The sequence below is a fragment of the Meriones unguiculatus genome, chromosome 9, assembly GCF_030254825.1.
Source record: "Meriones unguiculatus strain TT.TT164.6M chromosome 9, Bangor_MerUng_6.1, whole genome shotgun sequence".
In the NCBI taxonomy this organism is placed as follows: Eukaryota; Metazoa; Chordata; class Mammalia; order Rodentia; family Muridae; genus Meriones; species Meriones unguiculatus.
This window is the reverse complement of record NC_083357.1, coordinates 24,843,270-24,862,134: the sequence shown is the minus strand read 5'-3', so window position 1 is coordinate 24,862,134 and position 18,865 is coordinate 24,843,270. Positions and strand designations below refer to the sequence as shown.

At 40.7% G+C, this 18,865-nt stretch overlaps 1 protein-coding gene across 3 annotated transcripts in view; it reads left to right on the top strand.

Moving 5' to 3' along the window:
• The window catches only part of Fhit (fragile histidine triad diadenosine triphosphatase), a 1,530,368-nt gene that overhangs the window by 1,499,768 nt on the left and 11,735 nt on the right, over positions 1–18,865 (top strand). For all 3 annotated transcript variants that reach the window (XM_060390944.1, XM_060390943.1, XM_060390942.1), the window contains one exon: positions 7,418–7,516. In XM_060390944.1, coding sequence (XP_060246927.1) covers positions 7,418–7,516 — 99 coding nt within the window. The remainder of the gene's footprint in view (positions 1–7,417; positions 7,517–18,865) is intronic.

Genomic DNA, 18,865 nt, shown 5'->3' with positions numbered 1-18,865 from the left:
TCAGAGTATTGCATTTGAAGCAGCGGGGACCGTCTTCTGTGCCACTGGAATGTATGTCCCATCCCAACTATTGGGACAGCAGGTTCTGTTTAGAAGCTGCCAGAACATGTTGGGAGTCAGCAGGAAAGCTGCTGTGATTGTCTCATGATGCCAGCCAAGGGCGCATGACACAGGAGAGCTGGCTCTGACAGAACATGCCTACAGATGATGGTTTCGTTGCTCAGAGCAACCCTTTCCCACGCCAAGTGTTCAGCCCATTCCAAATCCCTGCTAGGTGTAAAGACAAACCCAGACCCTCACTCTAGGAAGAATTATTCTCCTTTTCCAACAACATTTGGAAATGTTCTACCATTCAAACTCCTATTACATGATGTTCACATGAATCTGCCTGCCTGATTGAATAAGATTCCAGAAGACAAGGGTTTTCAGCTTACTTATCAAGATATCACTCATAAAACCTAGGACTGAGTCTGGAATATGATGTTTGCTTGGTAAAGTTTGTAATGGAAGTATTAGTTTCTTTGTAAGCTCAGTTTTGTTTTGTAAATATGTTTTTGTTTTAATCTCGAGTGTGGGATTTTAGCTGGACTAGAGTTTGTACACAGCTGTTAACTGTCACATGCCAGGCGTGGTCTTTGCCAGCTAATAACAGTCTTCTAAGTGATGCACGTAGAGAGGAGCATGGTCTAGGGTATGCCCTACATATAAATTGAGAGCCCAGATTGGGTGGTGTGATGTTCAGTGTTGGTATGTGGCATGTAGCAGTTTGGAGAGACCAGAGCCGGATGGTGTGACTGTTTGGAGCAGACAGATGGAGGGAAAGACTTTGGGGCACAGTGGCTTTCATGAGACTGCTGGCCATGTTTGCTGTTGATGGAGAGTAGCCCAGCCCTAAAAGGACCCTGGACCCCAAGCAGCCAGGAGAAGTAAATGCGTCTGGGCCCTTCTCCACACTAAGCTCTCTTCTACTTAGGTTGGGAGGTTGGAAGGCAAGTTGAGCCCTAAACACTCCAAATAAAGTAGAGTTTAAAAACTACTGCTCCAAAAGTTAGTTTAGTTGAGAGTGATAACAAGAGAACTAGATCTTTAAAATTACTTTTCTATTTAATGTAATTCTGTCTCTTTCAATAATTTATTTATATTAACACTTATATAAACAGCAACACTCTCCCCTGAAAACAGTTTATTTAAGCTCTTTCTTCTGCATGTTATTCTACAAAAGTGATAAAAATAAAATGTATTCTTTTATAGGAGCTACATGGTTTCTACTCAGATGCTTACCTTTTAAGAAACACATTAAATTGGTTTTCTCCCTTTTGAAGGCAGCTTGACATTTACTCCAGGTTAGTTCCACATTCTACAAAACATTCAAATTACTGTGAATCATTCCTCCTACTGTATTCCATTACAGAACTAGAGAAGCATCAATAGCCAAGACAGCTTGAGCATTACATGGGGGAATTAATCATCTCCCCACATACCTTGCGATAACACACTCAGAGCGCGGGGGGGGGGCAGTGTCAGAATCCACACATATCAGCACTTCTAGCAGAAATCCTCTTAACACTTCCTTCCCCGAAAATCATTTCAAACAGATCAAGTGAGATGATTGCAGATACGTTTTTTTTTTTTTTTAAATTCTCTTTTCAAAAGTTTTGTAGAAACAGAATTCCCTTGGAGGAGCCATCACAGATTTCTGTGTGTTGGACAGTAATAAAGACTTTGGTTCAAGTTTTTGCAAACGCTGTCCTTCGCTACAGACCTTCCTTCAAAGAAGGAAGCATCTCAGAGGAATGTCAGCTCTGTGGCTTCAGAGGAAGGACAGCCTTCATGATGAGCCCTGTCACAGCAAGCTGAGTCACGGTTAGCTTCTGGGACTTAAGGCAGGGAAGAGAGGTAGAGAATTCCAGTACATCAAATCCTAACACAGTCAGCACTGTGCTGTGAAGAAATAAAGACCTGACAATCAAACTGTGACACTCCTGATGGCAGTTCACATTTGGATAGTGGAGATGTTGAAATGTGAAGAAGCAGTCATCTAGTGATGGGTGCACTAGAGCGTTTAAATCCTGCTCATGATTTGTGCAAGATGCCATATGATAATCATGGTGTCAGTGGAGGGCACATTATAAAAACACATCAAGTCCTTGAATTCGATCTGCTTGAGCTAGCTGTTTCTGCAGTGGTCCACAGCTAAGTAGGTATGGGGACAACTTGATTACCAGCTGCAGGTCATAGCCTTCCTGTGGCAACTTTTTGAGGGCATTCTAAGGTGAATTACCAGATCAAATATGGAAGCCCATTTATATTTGGATTTCACATAAGTAAAAACACTTAGGGCTGGGGAAATGGCTGCAAGTAAAGTGTTTGCTGTATCAACACGAGGATCTGAGTTTGGTCCCAAGCACCCAGGGGGAAAGTTGGGCATGGTGCTGTATATCTGTAACTTCGGATTCCAGTGTCTTGTCTGGTTGTATATCTGTAACTTCGGATTCCAGTGTCTTGTCTGGTGAGCCAGTCTAGGCGAATCAGTGAGCTTCAGATTCAGAGAGAGAGAGAGTTTTAGAAAATAATAGTGGTAATGGGAGACACGTAGCATTGACCACCTGGCTTCTCCATGTGTGTTAAAAAATGCATACACACACACACACACACATTGTATTTTTATTATAAGTATAGCCCCAGATAATTCATGAAATTTTGCTTTGTCGAACAATTAGCTGAATGTCTTACTAACAATTAGCTTAATGTGCCAAACATGGCAACCCTGCTCTAAGGGTGATTTGGGTTACCTTGGAGATTGTCGCCGTGTACTTCCACCGTAGGCTGCTGATTTGCCTCCAGTGATAGGTCTCTGTAATAACTCACTCCCCCACTGCAGCAACGCTGAAGCTAAGGATTACTGTGCACAGTTATAGAAATGAAGGATCCAAGTTCTGTTTTAGACATGGGACTTCAGTTCTGACTCTGCCTTTCTATCTTTGGCCAAGTAGATAGGGCCAGAACATGGGTCCATTTGGGAGCCATGAAAGCAGGCATCTTCGGTTCTTGAAAACAATTTGCTGAGGTGGTCAGAGGTCACTTGTGAGGACGGTGTGTCCAGCCTAACACTGATAACAAGTAATGGTAGCAATAGCCAGAAGTCACAGTAAGCACGTTCTGTGGCAGGCATGGCAGCCAAGTCTCCCCTTGCTTCTGTTTTACAGAAAGGAAAACTGGGGTAGAAAAATTGTTCTTGTTCTTGTTAAACCCTAGACTATTGTTTTAGTTAGTGTTTTAGGGACATCATGACCACAGCAACTATTATAAAACATTTAACTGATATGGCTTACAGTTTCAGAGGTTTAGCCCATCATCCTCATGGCAGGAAGCATGGCAGCATACAGACAGATATGGTGCCTGGAGCCAGGAAGTCTAGGTTTTGATCGACAGGCAGCAGAAGAAGACTGTGTTCCATATTAGGCATAGCTTGAGCATAGGATACTTCCTAGCCAGTCCCCACAGTGACACACTTCCTCCAACAAGGCCACACCTACTCCAACAAGGCCATGACTCTTAATAGTGCCACCTCCAATGGCCAAACATTCAAACACATGAGTCAAACCACCACACTATGCTTTATCAACCTGAGGAACCCTTGTTGGATATTCCTTAGATAATACCTTCTTTGCTATCACTCTGTTGTTATTTGTGTTTTGAGACAGGGTCTCTCTATGTAGCCTTAGCTATCCTGGAACTTGCTGTATAGAACAGGCTGTCCTAGAACTCAGAGAGATCCACCTGCCTTTGTCTTCTTCCTGAGCTCAGGGATTAAAGGTATGTGTCACCATGCCTGGTTACCATAAGATTATTTCCTTTTGAAATGTAGATGACTCTCTAGAAGCTTTGAAACTAGGTGACCTGGACCCAGCTCCTGTCCATTTGGTAACCACTAAATATAACCATGAGTAGCTTTCTTCCCTGTGTGTGTGCCTTTGATTTCAGGAGAGCACATTGGTTCCTGGCACGTCAGGAACAGATTGAATATTGGGGATGGTAGTAAGTAGGCATTGCCTTTCTCTTTTTTCAGTCTAAAGTCATCTAGAAATTTACCTACAAATGAAACTCCCCCACTAAGGCTCACTCAAGGCAAATCTGCCTTTTGGGTATGCTGTTTCTTAAAATCATGGAACTCCTCTTTGTTAGCCAGGCAACAGATTACTGTGACCACATTCTTAAATTGCCTTAGAATTTTTTCACAAACACCTTCGGTTTTCATTTCTTAGTCTCCATTATGGCTCTTGTAGGGCACAAATCTTGCCCTTCCAGGCTGCCCCAAACCTCCCAATTCCTGAAGAGACTCCAAACTTCCAAACTAGTTAGCATCATCAAGGTACTTAGAAAAATCTTGCCACCCAGAGGTCCTTTGATTTACAATATGCAAAAGAAAAGCACTCTGCAGTGGGGTTTGCAAAGGACAGATGTAATATGGTTGAAAGGGCCTGAGCAATAAGCTTAACAATAGATGAGTTACAATGGGCCATGCATCTGTGGGCTGATATTGTGGATTCAAGCAACCACTGGTCAAAAAAGCAGAAAAAAAATGACATCTCTACTGAACACAAGCAGTGGTACTAAAGTTATGTGCAAACATATATATGCATTTTACATCCTGAGACTTGAACCACTGTGGATTTTGGTACCCTGAGCACCACAGATACAAGTTGACAGCCATACTTCTATTTATGTAAGAGCCCTTTCCTACATATACAGACCTCTTTCCTTCAAATGTTTTGGGTTTATTGTTGTTGTTGTTGTTTTTGTTTTGCTTTGCTTTGCTTTTGCTTTCTTTTCAAAAATCTATAAACATTCAACCAGGTTTCACTAGTGAGTAGTGGTAATCAGTGAGCTGTCTTAAAGAAAACCAAGAACTTCCAACTGGGGTCTTCAAAAGTTTTGTTATTAACACTCATGTCCAACAGAACTTTGCGAACATGTTTAGTTTGCTCTATTGGTTTTCTAGTTTCCATAAACAATGCCTAAATGCTGCCATCTGTAAGGCATATGACACCAACAGAAGGGTGCCTAATAACCAGGAACATTAATGTTCTCAGCCTCTAAATTATTTGGAATCATCTGGTATGGTCTGTGTTGACAAGGCTACTTAAAGCTTGATTTCTGTGTCTTCCCATGGCAACAGTGGGAAGGTCATGTTCACTGGCTTTTGCATTGCTCTTTGTCTTTCTCATCAAACTGTTACAAGATGGATTTATAACAAACCCAAAGGTAGTAGCGAAATGAAAATTAGTTCTCGGGTAGAATAGCAATCCCATTTGACTAGCCCGTAGCAACTGTGTCATGTCTGCTTCTACGAGCAAGGAAATGACTTCTTAATGTGCTTTTCTTCCACTAAGAAGAATTAAATCCGTGTGGCAAAATGGAAAACCAGTGTGCTGGCAGCCAAATTCTGAAAGGAAGATCCATGACCCTCACGAAGATATTTGTGGCCTAGTTCTATGCTAATGAGCCTCATTTAGGCTCAGACTTTCTCAGTGTGGAAATACAGCCCTGCTGGAGAGTGGGGGGACATCTTTCCTACACTGTGTTGTCTTTCATGTCGAAGTAGCTCAGAGATAAATGGGGAAAATTCTCTGTCCGCTGCAGTCTGCCAGGCTGAGGGATTGGGGCCCAACAGATGAACATTAGTATTTCAGATAGACATGTGTGTGTATTATGTATGTGGCTGGGTTAGTTATGCCGCAACATGCATGTGGCAGTCAGAGGACAACTGTGGGGAGAGATTCTCTCCTTTCATTTTACCATGGTTTCTAGTGGTCAGCTTGTCGTGTTTATGCCTTACCCTTTGAGGCGGCATGTTTTGCTGAGCTCACAAGGTTATTTTCAAAGTTTCCAAGTTGAGGGTGAATATATATGCAGTGAAATGTGAACGGTAACTATGGAATTGCCCATTCGTATAGATTCTCCCAGATAAAGGAAAAAGGTTGTGGACTATGCTGGCACCTAGCATTACCTACCTGGATAAGTAACTGAATTTTCTTAGACCCTCATTTCCTCCAGGAAAGATGGACTTAGGGGGAGTGTCTGCCTTATGGGAAGGTGTGAGGACTATGTGAGAAAATGAACACAGGAGATGCTGCCCTCCACATCATAAAGGTTGGCCATCATCGACAGGGCTTTTCAATGATCCAAGTCAACGTAGCATGGGTCACAACACTGCATCTGTGAGCCACCTCACCTTCAACTTATCCCTGCACATATAAAGACACAGAGGACAGATTTGGTGACAGAACTGAATTACAGTAGGAGATTAAAAGAGAGATTAAACTCTACTGAAAACCTGCTCTCTATTCGTATTGGCCTGCCCACTCTATACAGAAAGCTTAAACGTATACTTGATTGTAAATACATATGTATATGTAAAATAAATGTAAACATGCAAATGTGCTTTATGTGCTTATATACAAAGATACATACGCAGAGAGAATGGTCTGGGGAGGAATATAATTGACTAAGACTAAGCTGTTAATTTGCTGTGCTGTTTTCTCACAGTTTCTTTATTACAGGTACTCTTGGATTCATAAACCTCCTACTTCTTAAAAGAAATTAGAAAACAAACTGATCAGGGAAAATGAATTCATTTACAGTTTAGTCAAATGCTGGAAAGAAATACTCATTTTTTTCCCATTCTCTTTGTCACAGTTAGAACTGTATAGAAAACATGAAAGAAATGCCAGAAACTGTACGAATATTAAATGGTCAGGACACATGAAGTCTGGGGAGGCTAATCCCTCCTCTGGTTGGCAATAGGGCTTTAGTCTTTCCCTTCCCCAGCACAGGGCTGCTGGGAAATTTTATGTTTTAGAGTTCATTTTTTCAATAGTCTGATAGCCAAAGGGAGGGGACTTGAGTGTTTCCTGTCAGAATTTCTTCCCGTCAGGGTGCTTCCAACTATTCGGGGGTCATAAAAAAAATAGCTAAAGCTAGAGAGAGAGCATAGGTAAACTGCAAGCCAATTCAAAGACCGAAGATGGCCAGAGACAGGGTACAACTGCAGCCAAGAAAGTCAATTATTGAATGGTGCCTGACAAGCAAAAGAAAAGGAAATGGAGGCTGTGTTGAGTGGCGAGATGCTGCCCTCACCAGCCTCCCACTTTACCCAGCCTCCGTCTGTCACAGGCTCATCAGGCAAGCACAACAGCCCCAGTGCAGCCTAATCTTGTTATTTTATTAGAGAAGCAAGAAATGTCAATTCTAATGTGAAACTCTTTATTTTCAAAATTGGGCAATTAATGTAATTAAGATACACCTACAGGCCTCTAATTTGCAAATTATTGTCACTATTCCCCACTTCCCCAACATTATTAAAAGGAATCTCAAGGACTCTTTAGTGAGCCTATTCCATTTTCTTCCTCCACAGCTCCAGAAACATGATAAAGAGGAAGAGGACGCCCCAGCCTTTTGGAGATCGGAGGAGGAGATGGCTGCAGAGGCGGAAGCTCTGCGTGTCTACTTTCAGGTAAATATCATGTACTTTACTGTCACCCAGAGCTCCCAATGGGCCCCAGAAAAGGCAAGATGGTGGTTGGCCAGGAGGGCAGAAACGTAGCAGGACCCATGTCTTCCCAGGGGATCACAAAAGACTTTGTGGAAACCCTGTGAGGACAGCCTTTAGCCATGGGGGACTTGCCGGCCCCGTCCTATCACTGCAGGCATGGCTGGAAGTCTGGAGGGAAAGTCCTCAGATTTCCAGGTACTTGTGTCCACTCACCAGGGCCCCATGGTGAGTGGTAGCGATAGCAGTAATTTATCAATAAAGAGAGCGCTCCGCAGTGTGCAAGTGGGCCAGAGAGCTGGCGGAGGGGGGTGATAAAGGGCCGAGCCAGGAGAGTGGTGAGCCTTTATGGGTCATCTGTGGAGCACTGACCTCTTTGGCATGTGGAGACTGGTCACATAATGGTCACTACTGTATAGTCTTATAACTGTTTTCTTTCAATGTTGATCTCTCACTAGACCTTACAAATTAACCTTTATCACATGTATAGAACAAAGTATATAGAGTACTTGGCACTATTTCTGGTTTAGGGTACCCACTGGGTCTTGGACAGATTCACCTGCAGGTTAAAAGAAAACTGCTGTGTGCTGCTTAGATACGAAATGCAAAGAAGTTCAAAGGTACATGCCATTACTTTTAATTAGCCTTACTTTTAAAATACTTTAATTACTTAATGACGTGGGTGCCTTCCCTTCTGTTGCTAGTGCTTGAAGTCTGGGACAATCTCAAGCTGGAAAGGACACATTGAGGCCTCCTTCCAAGTGTTTCCAGGTTTTGTCACCATCACAGAAAGCATTCAGAGTTAGGACAAAGTAAGGTATTAATGATATGGAGGAGGAGAGTCGGGAATCAGTTAAGAGTGCCTAGGACAGTATTTGCCATTTTTTCCGTCTTTCTATGTAATTTTTGGATTTGTCAGGTTCTTTTTTCTTTTTCTTTTTTACAAAATACTATATAATTTTGGATATGTGCAGATGCCAGCAAGCAATCTTACAAGGCCATTAAAGCTATTGACAGGATGGATGGTCATGAAGCAAAGGGTAACTGCCATCCTCAGTGGTCCATGCTGTCTCTGCCATTATGGTAGCCTTGTGCCTTGTGATAGGTACTCTCTGCTTTCTCTGTGCCTCCCTGGCTCCTCAGTTCAAGTGGACCACTGTAGCCAAGCAAAAACTGCACAGCTCAATTCCTGCTGCCATACATGTGTCAATCAGAGTTCCTCTGCCTGAAGGAATACAGTGAAATATAGCAGGAGCTATCGGTCATATATTTTTTTTAACCGTTTCCACTGTTCACCTTCTCTTCTGTCTAAAGAGAAAGAACTGATAATGAGTAGTGGCCTGTGGGCCTGATCGAACACTGTTTCATTTCTACTCAATTCCTCTTCAGAAGTCCAGTGTGTCACTTCAGCATGCCCTGTTGAAATGAGGGTCCCCTATTTCAGGCTCAATTTATTAGGCTGAAATTGTTTTATTCTGGGATTCCTATACAATGGGTATTTTTAGGTAAAGGCAAGAAAGCTCTAGGCTTTTGCTGAGGCCTTTGTGAAATTGTAAGTCTTCCTCAGAATGGGTCATCTACATGCATTAAGATTTTAACTTACCCGACTCCTGAATTTACTCATCTTCCAGATGAATTTATTTAACTAGCAACTCTTGCCAGAAAGGTCTCTGTCCTAGGCAGGCATAGAAACTATTGGGCACCATGCCTACTTATTGTTTAAATCACTAAAACTTGCTCCTCTCTTTAATGGCTTTTGTTATAGACTAAATAAATGGCTTGTTGGGAAACCTGACATGGGCACTAAGAGTAGAAGAAATACAGTAGCCATTATTACTGATATGAAGAGATGACCTGAAATAGAGGGTTCTTAAAATTTACAAACGCATCACCACTGCCTCCAATACAAAGGGATTAAATATACTTCCTTTAGACATACGGTCCTTGGATTAGTCCCTGTGGTTATTTGATTCTGGCCTCTCCATTTTCAAATTCCATCTTTATAGCAAATTTGAATATAGTGTTTTCTAGACTAGTGGTGCAACATTCAGCTTTACCTAGACTTAAGGGAATATTTTTTCGTTTTTGTGAAATTAAGATGAACTTGGCTTCACCAGACTTCTCTGATAATGTTGTCAGCAGAGTGTCTGTTTTGGGCAGGGTCACTTGAATGACTTGGTTTGTTGCTACGCTGTAAAACCTTGAAATTCCCAGGAGGCACAGCCAGAGACAGGATGGGAACCTGGGAGGGATGACAGCCCTCAATAGCTTCTGAGAAGGCACAAGGAAATATCCTCTGAGAAAACCCAAGCTCAACCGTGTCAATGTTTTTCTGTGCCCAGTGGTTGTTTAGAAGTGGCAACGTCCAGGCAACGTCCATAATGCCAATACAACAATTCAACCCACAGGCCCCATTATTGGTCCCAGAAACTCCATATTTCCTTCCCCACCTGCTAAGCTGCTCCTCAAGAAGTCCTTCTATGCCCTTCACCTCTCTGGTAGCCTCTCTGGTTAACTTGGAAAAAGAGCTTTGTCCCCTGCCACTGAGTCTCTAGTACCTGTCTCTCTGCCACCCTGTGTGAGGTAGTAGGAATCAAAGTGGACCCCAATTTCACAGCCAACTTTGCTCTACATGCAGGTTTGTTTAAACTGTTCTGGTTTCTATGAGGCTGCCCTTCTTCTCTGTTTCTATGCCATCTAACCATGTGTCCAAGTAATATGACCTTGGGTGTCCAGTGTTAGCCCAACCTCATTCCTCCCTCTCTTCCTCCATTACTTCTCTTGACTTTGGGTATCACCAAGGGCACTGTTCACTTATTATTTCCTTGATTCACTTTTCACATTGCAGTACATTTATCTTAAGCTGTGTAGCCTTGCCTCAGTGTAAAAGGGAATACTGTTTCTAATTAGAAGAATAAAAATAAATAGAAAAGAGATATAGTGCTTATGAAATGCCAGCTCTCCGTAGTTGCTCACCTACAACTTCCAAGACTGAGCTTCACTTTTTTTTCTTCTAGGAAGCAAGGTCAGTCTCCCTTATGCTTAAATGCCACCACCAAACTGAGACCTTACAGTTCCCTACTTGATCTGTTTAGAAATATTGAAATGAAATAATCTCTCAGAGATTGAGTGTGATTCACACCTTTGAAAAAATCAACAGTGAAGATCATAATTGAAATCCAGAGCAATCTGACCCCAGACCTACATGTGGATTCCCAGCATGTGGAGGAGCTAAGATCCATGGGAGAAAACCAAACTCTTTTCTGGCATAGAGAGCCACTCTGTCATATCCAGATACAAGACACCTACTGTGTCCCAGGGGCATACTTAGGCCAGGCTGATGAGGCCCATGTTAAATTGCTTCTCCTAAAAGACTGGCTTCTAGATATTGCCTTTAACATCCTGCTTGCTAAGAGTCTGTTAGTCATCAAAGAATCTCAGAGAAGAATGTGAATACCTATAGTTAAGATACCCTGGATTTGTTCACTTATAAAGTAGAAAGTCCACTCCATTTTTTTTTTAATGCAATAAGCTAGATTAAACCTTCAGCATGACAAGAGCTATTAGGACCAAACAGTTAATTTTTTTTTTCAGAAACCACACATGCATACTTAGCCTCATCAAGGCAACAACATTAGCTTACTTATATAGAAGAATGCTCAGTGTCCTCGCATATGCCCCTGCAAGGGAGATGGTGATTTAGCCTCCTTCTTTATCACTTTGTCTAGCCAGAACACAAGTAGATTCAAAATTTCTTGGGAAATCGCAAGAAACAAACACTCCTTTTGCTGTGCCCATGAGGCCAGGAGTGCACTGGTTGCTGGGTGAAGCTCTGGCTGTCTCAGTGCCTGCCTGACAGATATCCAATGAGGCGGGACTTCTTCAGTTCCAGGAATTCAGTGCCTCCTCTCTGCCTCAGTGAATTTATGCCTTGGATCCCTGCAAGCTGAGCTGATTTCCAGGATGGACTTTGTGTTGTGTCTCTCGGTCTTTCTAAATCATGTTAGATGACAGTGGATCTGCGTCTCCTATTCTAACCTTGCCTGCTTTCTGGACTGTGATGGTTCTTTGTGTAGGTATTTAATACTTGGATTTGCTGCCTTTCTAATTTTAATTCAACAACATGTGTAGCAGTGGGGAATGACACTGTCATTGCCTCCTCCCCACTGGAACTTAGGTGAGGGATCCATGTCGTAAAATATGCAAACATCACCTCCCCGCATGGATGGGAAGTCAAAGCAGGACAGGTTTCCACAGGGTGTTGTGTCAGCTGGATCATTTGTAATTCATCACACTCTCCTCTGTGTGTGTCATTACTTTGTAGATAATTGGTTGCCTCTCATTTACTTATAACAGTGCAGTGCAATTTCAAAGCAACTGAGTCAGCCCAAAACAACATTATTACTAGTTACGGATGTACTGTCAAGGGAGATTTTGGCACCAGCATTTTTTTGAAAAGCCACTATAGTTTCAGCCACTGGACAACTGGTAGAAGCCATGGGTAGCAAAGGCAGACAAGATGGGATGAGTCTGTCTGTCTCATGCTCTAGTCTATAAATTATGCCTCTTACTCTCTACCCGTAAGCCATAGAGAGGGTCTGCCTTTCACATGAACAAGTGAGAAAGACTCAAGGGATTCATGAAAGAATTTTGGGGGAAAGAGGTGGCCATGAAGTTCAGCTTGCGGGAGTTAGTCTCCATTCCCATGGGGAGGGGCTCTCATTAACAGGAATGAAAAGGTTTGCCCCATTCTCCTTCAGCCTCCCATAGTTGATATGATCACGGATTTTCTTTAGCATGATACCATGAGAGCTGATGCCTCCATCCAGACTAAAGTTATTTGCTATGTTTATCTTTACTCTGCCAGGAAAAGACCCAGTCAGTGATTTCAAAGAAGCAAGAAAAGAGAACTTTTATATTTTCTTCCTAGTCCTTGTTTCTATTGGATAACTCAGCCACAGGCTCTTTCTTCCTTTGTGTTACATTTCTAGAACATGTTAAGAAAGATAAACACAGACCGAGTCCCTGGGGCTTGGGAATGGTAAAAAAGACAATCACCTGGAAGTAATCCAATACAGTGTCCCACTAAATGACTTATCCAGAATACCAGGATGGTCACTCTTGTAAGTTGTTATGGCTGTCCATAAGGCAGACTACTCCAATATTCAACATAGGCCTTTCATTTAGTTTAATAGTTTGCTGGGATCCTACTTGGACCAATATTTCTGCAGGCCACTGATGGCTACAAAGGCTGGGGTAGGGTGGGGATAAGAGGCAGATGTCTCTACTGAGCTCTGTCCCTGCCCATGATAGAAATGGCTGGTGTCACGGGTTAATTTTTATCCTCATGAATTTTACAACAGCATCAGCCGTCAACACAGAATTATTTTCAGGAAAGTATGACCCAGTAGCCAAAAATAGCTATGAGTTTCAGGCTAAAGAAATGGCTCAGTGGTTAAGTACACTTGCTGCAGTTCCAGAGGGCCTGAGTTGGACTCCCACCAGCTAACAAACACATATAACTCCAGTTCCGGGGAATCCAATGTCCTCTTCTGGTCTCCATGGGTAGGCATACACATGCACTCATGTATGCTTGCGCACACACACACGCACCCCAAATCTTTAAAACCAGAGTTTCAGGCTTTTACTTTCATCTAGTAAAATGGAAATATAGTAAAACATAGCTCTCCATCTCTATCTTCAGAAATGGATGGTTGCACATTAATCACTCTGCTATGTTATAAAACTCAAGTAAAACGGTGCAGTCACTAGGTTTTTCTTTTTCTACCTGTTTCTCTCATCCCTGACAATCCTCTCCTTCTAGTGTCTGAGCTTTGTCTTTTCCTGCCTCCTCCCTTTCTAGAAAAAGGCAGAGACTTCTGGAGAGCATGGGAGGCTAATATGAAGAAAGGCAATGGAAATTCCTATTAATAATCATTGACCTTGTCACATGATAATGGCTAATGTTTGTTCATATCACCTGTTCTGATGCCCACAGTATACCCCAGCCACTTCCTCCATAGTAATTATTCATCATCATCTTGATATGCATAAGCATCATTCAAGTTATCACATAGCTGCTCAACCTGGATCATTTATGCTGGTTTTACCAGCAAAGATGGTGCCTTCTGCTTTTAACTCTTCTCCCATGAGCCAAAGTAGAGCTCGGTATATTCAGTTCATGAGTAGTGGGTGTTGGAAACTGTATCTATCAATGAATTTGTCCTTTGCCCTATAACTACGGAGAAGAGAAATAATTCAGCAGTATAACTAGTAAACTTAGACCTCAGCCCACTAATGTACTCTCTTCTTGGAAACTGAAAATATGTTCTTGTTTCTGTTTTGTTTTTATTTTCTGAGACAGGCTTTCTCTGTGTAGCTGTGGCCATCCTGAATTCACACTGCAGACCAGGCTGGCCTTGAACTCAGGGATCACACCTGCCTCCAAGTGCTGAAATTAAAGGCATGCACCACCAGAGCCTAGGACATACTTTCTAAAAGAACAGAAGCAATGGAAATCACAATGAAAGGGAAAACCCACATTTTCATGTTATTTAGTTCTTCAAGAGATGAATTCCCCTTTCTCTTCCTCTGCTCTGTGGCACTGACCTGGCTCTTTGGTTCCATATTACCCTTACCATGTAGCAAACCTTGATGCCTCTACAGAAACCTCGTGCAAGCATTCTAGAAACAAGAGTAAGGTCTACTGCGGTTAATTCTTCTTCTATGACAAGTGTTTTGGTCTTGTCCTTTACATGGAACTTTCTAAAAGATGTTTTGAAACAAAAAGGTTGATACAATGAATATTATAGTTATAAAAATATGTCAGAGCCTGTCCCTTGAAGACCAAATTCTTGTTTTCAACACGAGGTGAATAAAAACATCCCAGGCACTCTATGATGAAAGTCTATAGCCTTCAGGAACATTCACAAGTTGTCTACAGTTTTTGGTTTTTACTTTCAGTAAAATATTAACACAAAATTTATTCTCTGGGCTTGGAAATATCACTCTTTCACACATCACTTTGTAAATTACATAGAGAAAGTACAACACATATATTCTAGAACACTTATGAAGAGAATAAAACAAGGGTAGCAAACTATTAAGACAATGTTGTTGGTCATTGTTTTCCCTGTCATTTAATATTTTGAAGATAACAAATTATTGGTCCTGTTAAGTAATGAGAAATTGGTTTAAATAATTCTTAAATACAAGAAACTACAGAAGGGAATTTTCCAAAAAGGAAAAGAAGAATGACAACTTGTGCTTCCCTTACTAACTCAACCCTCCTACTGTATTCCACTAAAACACCAGACAGAATATCTCCACATATTGGAGCTACCAACATAGCAAAATTTTACATGGACAAGAGAAGACAGGATCCAGGGAGGTGAGCCCAGCAATTGCTTTTCCAGGAATGTATGCTCTTTTTGGTGAAGGTATACATGACTCTTGAAGAAGAAGGTAGATTTAGTACTTGCCCATGATATAGTGGTTACTAAGCCCTTATAGGTGAGTGGGATGCCAAATATCTGGCAGAATTTATCATTGGACTAATAGTGAGCTAGGCATAACTCATTCCTTATACTAACTTTGGCCCAGCATCAAATCATCAGGATATCTGAGAAAGTCACTGTCCTAAAAATTAAATTCAAATAATCTCAAATGTCTAGTCCTTGAACTTCTTGGCAGAAGAAAAGAAAAATCTTCCTGGAAGACTATAAACCCAGTGTAAGATCTTAAATTATTTCTACAGTTTGTTTATAAAGAGAATACTGAGTATGTGTGTCTGTGTGCTCATACACACCAAAAAAAAAAAAAAAAAAGCCAGAAAACAGGTTGTCACGTCCTGTTCCTGAATTCATATACTAAGGTCCTAATTACCATGTAATAGTGTTAGGTGGTAGCTCTTTGGCAGGTAATTAAGTGAGGATGTCACCATGACTATGTGACCACTTTGGTGGACTTAGCAGCTTTGTAAGCTGACTTGTTATTCGTCTCTCTGAGCTCACTTGAGAAGATAGCAAGGAGAGGGCTGATTTCAGGACAAGGGACACAGCCTCAGATCAAGGCAGCCTTGCTCTTGGACCACCCTTCCTCCAGAACTGTGGAAAGTGGATTTCCATTGCTTAAGCCTCCCATTCTATGGTACTTTTTAACAAATAAGTGAACAGCCATGGTTTATGTAAAAATTGGAATTATCGGGCACAGATGTTAAACTAACTGTTTATTTTGTTTGTGGATAGAAGATGTGGAGTGTTTTAGTATAGCTTTTTTAACTTAGCAGAAATCTGGAATCTATTTTTAAAATCACAGATGTTACAAAGTTTTTTTTCCCAGTTTCAATTTTTTCAGTATTTTTTTTAAATGATGGATAAGTGAATTCAACTTCCTGGGTATTGAAGTGGCAAGAACAATAAACATAATAGATACATATAATTAATAGTAAAATTATAAAACCATAAGTAAAACTCCATGGTTTCAGAATGGCATTCTAACTGTATTGATGTTCTTTGGGATGTATAGAATTGGGGACAGGGCAAATGCTTTGGGTTGAGGGATGCCTGTTCTATAGATGTGATGCGCTGGAACACAGGCAAGAAAAGGTCAATTTCGATGAGTGATTCCAGAGGGATAGTGACCATCATGTCATGGAATGCATGGCAACAGGAGGTAGGAGCAGAAGCTAGCCAATAGAAAGCAGAGAAGGGGATCAGGAAGTGGAGCAAAGCTATAACCCCTCAAAGACAACCCCTACTGATTTATTGCAAAAGGCTCCATAAGCTTCCTAAACAATGCCATCAACTGGGACCACATAGAAGAGCCCCAGAGGACATTTCTAATTCAAAGCACCACACATGGCTACTTTAAAAGCAACTGTGTGATACTTTCACTGTGAATTAAAGTATCAGACATTTTTAATACAGTGAAATTAAATAGAAAAAGATAATGGGAGTGTGAGTTCTTTGTGAAGGACACAACGATGAGTCTCAAGCTAGACTTTTCTTAAGTAGTGGAAGTATTTTTATCAAATAAAAGTTCACAAAACACCTGTAAAACATCTCAGAAAACAAATAAACCAAAAAAAGATCTCAGATGATATGAAAAAGTACCAAATAGAATTATTATAAAACTGAAAAAAGTGCAGTAGCATAATGATTGGATTTTGTGCCACATTTTTCATAAACATAGGAGTTAGTCAACTATACCATGCCCCATGTAAATGGAATAGTATGAACAACCACAACGTGATAGAGAGACAAAGAAGAGAAATACAAGCACGATGAAAAAGTCCAATACATGTGTATGTGTGTGTGTGTGTGTGTGTATTTGCAGATATATATATATATATATATCTATATATATCTGCAAATCCAGAGTTTTAGTGGAAATTATATTTTAGGAAATGATGCTTGAGAAAATTTCTAAACTGGAGGGGAAAGACTGCCTGTGCTGGTTCATCCCAATAATCTATACTCTAGATCTAGGATTGAGATCTAAACCGTGGTGATGGGTTAGGAGGACCATTTAACCATAGTGTTCAAGACTACCTAGGCAACATAGGGAGATTCTTTATTAAAAAATAGGGGACTAGGGCTGTAGTTTAGTCGAGTGCCTGCCAGGCGTGTACAAATTACTGGTTTTGATCTTAGTAAAGCATAAAACCAGGTATGACGTCACACTCCTGTAAACCTCAATACTCTGCAGGTAGAGGCTTGAGGATCAGATGCCCAAGGTTATCTTTAGGGGCATGAGACTCGTGTGTGTGTGTGTGTGTGTGTGTGTGTGTGTGTGTGTGTGTGTGTATGTGTGCATGCGAAGATCAAAAATTCAAGATACACAGCCATAGTAGGGAAAGAAGGAGAATCCATATGAAGACATATCATAGTAAAATTGCAGCAAAGGTGTAAGAAAGCTTTCAGACTTGAGAAGTGTATATTTTCAAAGACAATAACTAAAAAGGAAAAAAAAAAACCTATGAAAATAAGTAGATCAGAATATTTAAGTAGCCAAGAGAAAATAACTGCCAAGCTGGAGAGAAAGAGATCCATAAAGTTCATGAATGCTACAGTTTAGATGCGCAGTGTTCCCTAATGCCTTGACATATTTTAAAGGTTTAGTCTTGTCCTGTCACATTTGGGAGGTGACAGAAACCAAGAACTGAGTATAGTAAGATGTCCTAGGTCACACTCCTATAGGATCTATAGGAGAGATGGTAAAGAGAACTATAGGATCATGGTGTTCCTTTTCCACTGGCCTACAATAGAGACAGGGGCTTTGCTCTAATGTGCTTTTTACCCACAGGCTCAAATGTAGGATAACTAGTTGACCATGGACTAAACCTATGAGCCAAATGAAACTTTCCTTTTTATGAGGTGGTTATCTCAGGTGTTTGGCAGATGGTAACAATGGATGAGGATAAAATAATTTTTTCTGATAAACCTGAAAGACTTCATCAACATACATATTAAAGACATTACAGAGAGAAAGCAATACAACAAAAAAGATTGAAACTACTCTGAGCTGAATGAAGAAAGCTAAAACTTACAGACAACTAAGCAAGCAGTTAGAGGATAATTTGCTTTTAATTATGACTTAATGCATTTATTGAATAAAACAATAGATGAAAGGTATTGTAGAATTTATTCTGAACAGTTAGAGAAACACAAAACTATTCAAAAGGAGATAATGAAGATTAATAATACAAAGGCAAACACACGTACAACCAAATAAAAAGATCAAAGTGGCCAAATCCTCATTTTTTGAATAGAGAAATCACCAAGAAATCCAATGTTAAAAATAAAAAGACAAATTTATGTATGGTTAGTACAATTGCTAAAAAGAATAAGAAAGTTCATGAAATAACACCAGGACAGTACATTTGAAATTTTGGATTCAATAGTCAAGTTTATAGAAAAACATGATTGATCCAACTTCCAAAAGATGAAAAGGATTATATGAATAATTTGATAATGATTAGAGAACTCAAAGTTATTTTAACTGCTTTCCAACAAATAAGTTGTAAAGCCCAGGGAAATGTATTGGTCTAGCTGTCCATACCTGAGAGAAAGAAATATGAATCAGACTTAAATTCTGCCAGAGCAGGAATGGAAAGGAAAGAAAAACTCTTTTGTTGCCCAGTTACTATGTGAGCTACCCTACAAATAAGCCAACTAGGAGTACAGAAAAAAATATACATCTTAGTAGTGCACAGAAGATGAAGCCCTAAGTGATGACAGAGACTTGGAGGACAGACACACACAGGTTGTGTTCATACAGTTATGAAAAGGATGATAGTTAGTGATCATACTT